This window comes from Anneissia japonica, unplaced genomic scaffold (assembly GCF_011630105.1).
Source record: "Anneissia japonica isolate Jap-2015-1 unplaced genomic scaffold, ASM1163010v1 scaffold288276_len31952_cov197, whole genome shotgun sequence".
NCBI lineage: Eukaryota > Metazoa > Echinodermata > Crinoidea > Comatulida > Comatulidae > Anneissia > Anneissia japonica.
The window spans coordinates 8,825-16,409 of NW_022736889.1; the positions used below are offsets into that span (position 1 = coordinate 8,825).

Below are 7,585 nucleotides of genomic sequence, written 5' to 3' on the forward strand. Positions count from 1 at the left end.
CTTTATTGTTGATTGCCAATCTGTGTTTATGACAGGCTAAAACTGTATGTTGCTTTTATATGTTGTTAATAATTTTGATTGTTTTAAATTATTTTGTTAATGATTTCAGTAAATCGGAAAATTAGAAATTTACGGAACTTGTTCATCTATTGAGGAAATAGTGGAAATTTGGTGGAATAAAAGACTGAACCGAATTTGCATTTTAGAGCTTTATTGCTAGTACATTTATTTACATAAGGAGCTCAATATTAAGATATCAGATACTTCAAGGAAATCCGGACAAGGTCGGACTAGGAAGTTGGTTGAAAATGGTGCTGCTTATCAACAGGATCGACTGGCGAAGGAAGCCAAGGATGCATGGAGACGTTTGAAAAAAGTATCAGATGTTCTGAAGAGGGGACTCGATGATGTTTTGAATAGGTCCACTCTACGTAGTATGCATCAAGATTGGCTGAATGAGTATTCTGCATTCTTGAAGGTGAATGATGACTTGTGTCATTTGTTAACACCTGCGGAGTTAAGCAGCTATGAATCTGAACTCGAGAAGTTTACTATATGGATTGATAATCTCAAGTGTAGGATTGAGGAACGTTTGTGTGCTCCTAAACGTGAAGTTCAAATGTCACTTAAGTCTGGGAAGTCAAAATTATCAGTTAGTTCATCTGTAGCATCGTCTATACTAAAGGAAGAACAAACAAGGGCAGAGTTCTTGACGAGGCAGAAGACACTAAAACAAAAGCGTTTGTTGGAGCAAGAGGAGTTTAGACTTAAACAATTGAAGGAGGAGCAGGCAATTAGAGAGGAAATGGATGTAGCCAATGCCAGATTTAAATTGTGGGAGGATTTGAATGTAGCGGACATGGTGGTAGGGTTTCTGAATTTGAATTGGATTCTGCCGAAGGGTTGGTTGGTGATGCCTACCGTCGTCATGTTACCGATATTCCATTTTCAGAGGAAATTGATGTTCCACTAATGGCCCCAGGAATTGCAGTAGCTGCTACCCCACAAGTTACTCAACCTGACGCTGCTCCTCAAGTTATTCAACCGATTGTTGTACCTGACAATGTGTCCGCTACTCCGCTTGTTAGTTAAAATATTTGGCCTCATGTAGTAAATGCATTTCCAGAAGGAATTGATGCTCAGCTTATTGATCAACCTGAATTACATGCAGTGTCAAGTAATCATCCACCTGCTGCTCCATCTGTTGATCAACGTGCTACTACGGCTTTGTTGAACTTCCAGAAGCCTAGATTGGCTACGAAAATATTTGCCGGCGATCCGATGACTTATACTCAATTTGTTAGGCAATTTAAATCGAGAATTGACAGAATAATGCTGAAAACATCTATTATTTGGAGCAATTTACCAGTGGTAAAGCCAACAGGATAGTATCCGGATTCGCTCACCTGGATGCTGATGTAGGATACCCTGCTGCTATGAAAGAACTCAGAGCAAGATTTGGTGATCCTGAAGTAATAGCTAATGCCTATGTAAAAAAGGTATTATCCTGGCCTCAAGTGCGGGCTGATGATCCCCATGCGTTAGACGAATTATCCATTCTGCTCATCGAATGTGAAACTGCAACACAAAGCATTGGAAGATTCGGGGTATTGGAGTTTGCAGAGAACCTCAAGATAATCATCAGCAAACTACTTTATAGTCTGCAGGAGAGATGGGAACTGTGGTTTTCAACATGAAAAGATACAGTCTACGTGTTGGATTTAAGCAACTTGTGGAATGTGTGAGCATTGAAGCTAGAAAGGCTAACGACCCCGTGTTTGGTAAAGCTCAACTAGCTCGTTATTCCAAGGCAAAATTACCATCAAAAAGTAAGGTGTCTGCAGCGAATGTTGAAGTGTTGTTATTGTCAAAGCAAGCATCGCCTAGACGAGTGTCCGGAACTAAAAAAGATGTCAGTTCAACAGATATGAATTCTTGAAAAGTAAAGGTGTTTGATTTTTATGTTTCAACATTGGACACATCAAGCCAAAGTGTCCAGCTAGATCAACTACCATGTGTGCCAAGTGCAAGGGTAAACATAACACTCTCCTTCATCGAGAGAAAAAGGAAGTTATTGAAAAGACGAGTGATAATGATGCTGTGACAGGCAGTAGTTGTATGTCAGCTAATAAGAGAAACCATTGTTCTTTGCCCATTATACCAGTCCGAGTTAGCATTGGCCGGAAGTGTGTTACCTGTTATGATTTTATGGACCAAGGGAGTAATGTGTCATTTTGTAGCCAAAAGCTCCTGTCGCTTCTGAATTTAAAGGGGACAAGTACATCAATTAACTTGGACACTATTTCAGATTCCCGTAATTTTACTACCCGTATTATTAAAGGTTTGCATGTTTCCAGCTTAGAAGGAAACCTCAGAATCAAGTTACCACCTGTGTACTCTACGAATGTTCTTCCAGTTGCTACTGAGCACATCCCTATAATGAAGGAGACTAGAATGTGGGACCACCACAAAGATGTGTCGTTACCATCCCTCGGAGACCTATCCACAGTTGACATTCTCAATGGGAACAATGTTGCTGATGCTTATTCTCCAATTGAACTCAGAACCGGTCCAAGTGGTTCACATTTTGCAACTAAAACTCTCCTTGGATGGATACCATGGTGTGTGACGAAAGATGTAGCCACGGGTGCCACTACCAACTTCATAAATGTAGCTGATGTTGCATTGGAACGCATGTACCAAGAAAGTATACAGTATGATTTCCCAGAGAAGACAATCAATGACAAGAGGGAGTGGTTAGTGGAGGACAAGAAGTTCATCAGAGTTGCAAAAGATGGAAAAATGTTAAAAGACAACCATTATGAATTGCCGTTGCCACTTAAGGACGATAATGTCAAGTTACCATGTAATAAATTTCAAGCCATGATGTGGTATGTACCACACTCTGCCCTCTTCAGCGATGTCGTCTACAAGAACCCGTTCTGCATGACCATTGGAAATCGTTTTGAACATAAAGTCGTCGTATTCTTTCTTTAATTCTGGATTATTCTTAAGTTTCTGACTTGAAGTCTTGAGTCGCTGATGGGCTATTTTAGACGTGGGGCGGGGGGTACTTTGTGGTAGTCTTGGGGTTCTCTTAGTTTCGGATATTTTTTCTAGATGCTGAGAAATACACTTACGTGCGTTACGAGACTTCTATTGATGAATGAATACACAATGAATTAATAGTCCTCCCCCATTTACCATGGACATTAATATTGCGATGATGAAGATGATGATGAAGATGATCTGATGATGATAAGGAGGAGGAGGAGGCATCGTAGCAGGTGACCACAGGCTCTAATGCAAGGTTAATTAACTGGCGCTTTGATATAAGTGTCAACCGAGGCCCATATCCCGAGTTCGTCGTCACATTTTCACAACACAACATAAGGAAGAACACGTTGTCACCTACAAAGTTCAGACCCATATACATTTATATTTCCTTATGCTTAAACCAAAAGGAAGTCAGCTCTATATCCAAATTTCAGGAAATTATACGTTTTATGCATGCACCGACGTAGAAATTTTGTTTTATGTTGTTTGTTGAATGGTCTTCTTTAAAAATATTACAGTCCATTATGAACACATCATAAGGAAGTTCATTCTTTAAATGTTTAATAGATAGTACAGAGAAGTATGATTGTTTATCAAAATCATTATACACATGTTAAATCCAAAATCTAAAAAAATAAATAAGTAAAAAAATAATAACGTTTTCAGTGCACGCGCCGACGTGGAAGGATTAACCTAATAACCTTGTTCTAAAATGTGCGGTTCTAAAATTAATCTTATGACCACAACTTTTAAGTTGTAACTTTAGGAAAAACAATTAAGCATTTTTATTCTTCCGCCACCGGCTGGGAAAGTAATTAAATATGCATAAATGTCTTGTGTGATTGGTTGATTGCAAACATTTCAATGCACAGTGGTTTGACGGTAATAATAATAATTTCATATTTCAAAAAATTGTTTGGAGAATATGATCACGTTCCATGATAGATTACATCCACAGGGTGCCCCTAAGCCAAAATTTCAAAAATTGAATAATTTGCGTTTTTGCGAATCACGACAGACTGAGTAGATTAGGCCTATCGGATAAAATGTAAAAATTTAAGATTTTATTTTTAAATCACAGAAAATCACAAATTTATATTCAGTACGGTACATTCTCTACTGTCTTGGAAATGTGGACCTTATCAATTGGTTGGGTGCATTATACACACTCTTCGTAACACCCTACCTACTGGATATACGGGCCTGGAAACTTTACATTTTATCTGCCAATAAATACAGTATTATACGCTTATTAGATATCTTTTCAACTTCTCAGTATTTTTTTTTTCCACTTCCAACGCTGTTGATTTGAAATTTACATACCATTCACGTCGTCGTTGCTCTTCTTCAGATTTTGTGTTCATTTTCAGTCTCTCAGTGCTCGGTGGTCATTTTTGACTTTCGTTTTAGATGTACTGTATAAATGCGTTCGTAAGTTTTAAGTTCTAGGTCTTCTACTAACTAACTCCATTAAAGACTTCGTCAAAATAATTAAATAATAATTCATTAATCAAAAAGTAATAATTAGAATAATATGTTTTCGCTTTGGTGTAATTTTGGAATAACAAAATATAATAAAATTATATATGCCTTTCAATAAGGTTATAAGAATCAACGCACAAGTATAACCTATCATCCCTGTGATTGATTGTGTCATACATTGTTACATAAATAATAATAATAATAATAAGAATAAGAATAAGAATAAGAATAAGAATAAGAATAAGAATAAGAATAAGAATAAGAATAATAAGAATAATAAGAATAATAATAATAATAATAATAATACTCAACAGTGTACCGTACGTTATCGCGCAGCCGATTTAATTACAGACAATGCAAAAAGTTTGTTTTGTCTATATATTTTTGTGTTTGGTTTAGGTAGGCGGCATTTCTGACAGAAAGAGATGGAATTCGCCAGAAAACCAGTCACTGCTATCACTTTATATTGGCGAACGGTGCGAAGAGGTCTGGATACGCGCTTGCCTCTAGGTGCCCGGAATTTCACTCTCATACTTTACAACAATACAATACAACAATTATTTTCTAAATACTATTTAAGGGGGGTGCGACCGTACCCTCTGCAACCCCTCTGCATCCGCCCCAGTGAGGTAATAAAGTTTATGATTATGGCACCTAGTAGGTTGGAAATGGCACTCTCAGACTTAAATTTGAATTTTCTTCACTTTTAAATTTGGAAAAATTTAGGGAATCGGCCATTGAAATTGCAATTGCAGTTTGCTTCAATCTGCCAATGAAATACTCATATGAAAGGTTTTTCAATTTATCCTGGTAAGCATAATATGCCCGCTTATATATTTCGTGCAAACTGACATTCATAAAATCAGGGTTAAGATTTTAATAGAGAGTAATTTAACTACAGTAAACAGTAACAGAAAATAAAACATAGTAAGATTTATATAAGGTCCTATATAATTAAATTATTCTCTATTCTACTGAGTAGCTTGTGTCGTTTTTGAACCATGAAAAACAAATTAGAAACTTCAAGCAGTCACTCAAATTTAGTCTCTTTGCATGTACAGTACATTTAAAATCAATCAAAAGGTGTTTTTTTCTTTTCTCCTCTTTTTAAATTTCACTCTTGTGCAAGTGTTATTGTGACTACACTATTGTGAGTAGAAATACTACCGTCTAATTTATGATTAAACAGGACTAGGGACACAGAAAGCACACAAAACATTAGTTAGCATTTTTATTTCACAAACATAAAGGTGATTTACCTATTTACCATTATCATGACGTGATAGTGAGATTGCGTCAACGTAACATCGGAGTTCGTAAACTTGTGGTATTATAAATAAGCCGAAATAGAGACTTATCCGTGTCCGAAACAAAATTATTGTTTAATAATGGCTATATGAAATTCAATTGAATACAATTTTTGAAATTAGGAAAGACAGGAATCTAATGCAGGTAATATTAAACACTACGGGTCTTAATAATATACAAAAGGGAATAAATCATGTATAGTATAAATTGTGCACTTCTGAGTTTGTAAAAATGTTGTCCTAAGGTTTACACGCTTCCAATTTTAACAACGTATAGTACATTGTTTTACGGAAGCTTAAATTGACCTTTCGAGTTTCCAAGATAATTATCTTAGAGATCTTGGAATAAAAAATAACTTATCTTGGAAAGACGGAATTCCAATTGGGTTGCTACTTTTTACCCTTCGACCTTTAGCTATAGAAGTAAGATTAGTCCTGACTTTCAACTATAAGCAATTTACCTTACGTGAGAGGCGCACGTGCTGGGGTACACGTCCGTGCCAATCTTTAACGCCTTGTTAGCCCTCGTTCTGGTATCGAATTAATTAACAAGGTAAAACAGAGTCAACGACATAAAAACAGAAAGGTAACAAACAATATCTGAAACTAGGCGTCATGAACCTTCAATCCATTAGAAATAAGACATCTCAATTATGTCAGCATGTTGATTAAGCTGTCGATGTTGTTTCTGCTACGGAAAATTGGTTACATGAGGATGATACAGCTATCATCTCCGCATGTGAGCCTGATGTTTACAAGTTCAACAGTTCCCTACGGGTTAGTAGGATTGGTGGTAGTGTCAGTGTCCTTTCGAGGATCGCATCGTCCACGTATTAACGAATTTGATCATTCGTCATGGGGATTGTCCAGGAATTTTCGCTGCCCGGGCCCATTTTTGGGGGTATGGGGGGCTGCCGAGGGCCCCAGTGGGATCGAAAGGAAGATACCTGGTACCGCCCCCGCTCCAAAGCTACGGCATTTTATCGGATTAGAGGACTAATCTAATCGAGTATACCGTGCATAATTTCACCAGGTCATGAAAAATAAAGTGTAAAAACATAAAAAACATAAAAATAGTTTTAATTTTAATAATTGCAATGATAGAATATTTTATAATTATAAGGCCACGAATATAGATGACTTATAGAATTATGTACCATGGTGTATTATTGATTTTAATAGTGATGTTAACGAGGCTGTTGTGGTGTTTTTATGATTTGTTGACTGCCGCTATAAATGATACTGTCCCTAGATTTAAACATCGTAGAAATTTACCACCATGGTTTGACAGTGAATTGAGGCAGTCTTTATATTTAAAGGAAAAATGCTATAGGAACATGAAAAAGAAAAACAATCGCCTGGCAAAAAATAACTTTAGATTTGCCCGTACGTCTTTTAAGAAACTTTGAAAACGTAAATACAGAAATTACTTAAATTTTTTAGCTAAACAGATTGGTACTAACAAAAAAAAGATTCTGGAGTTGGATGAAGTGCAAATACAAATCGAGTGCATATCCTTCTGTAATGTATCACAATATTGATTCTGATTGTGAGAAAGCTTTTTCTTTTAATGCACGTTTTCATTCCTTTTTTAATGCCGGTTCTACACAAGAGTCACGTGAATGCCCGCCTCTCTCTGATTTCAACATCGGTAATATGGCCACAGTGTTAGTTACTCAAACCACAGTTATGAGTTTACGTATAAGAGACAGCTACTAACTAACTCCATTAAAGACTTC

At 36.6% G+C, this 7,585-nt stretch overlaps 1 protein-coding gene across 1 annotated transcript; it reads left to right on the forward strand.

Annotated features, from left to right (window-relative positions):
• The first annotated feature begins 972 nt into the window (after positions 1-972).
• On the forward strand, positions 973-1,697 carry LOC117116945. Its single transcript, XM_033261080.1, has 2 exons — positions 973-1,083; positions 1,329-1,697. Exons 1-2 carry the CDS (start codon positions 973-975, stop codon positions 1,695-1,697), a joined length of 480 nt encoding a protein of 159 aa, XP_033116971.1.
• The last annotated feature ends 5,888 nt before the right edge of the window (positions 1,698-7,585 follow it).

Excerpts from the sequence above, each read along its gene's own strand:
- LOC117116945 (XM_033261080.1), top strand. The coding sequence starts at position 973 with ATGGCCCCAGGAATTGCAGTAGCTGCTACCCCACAAGTTACTCAACCT. Across the intron at positions 1,084-1,328 it reads ATGTGTCCGCTACTCCGCTT|AATAATGCTGAAAACATCTA; the intron begins GTTAGTTAAAAT and ends GAGAATTGACAG.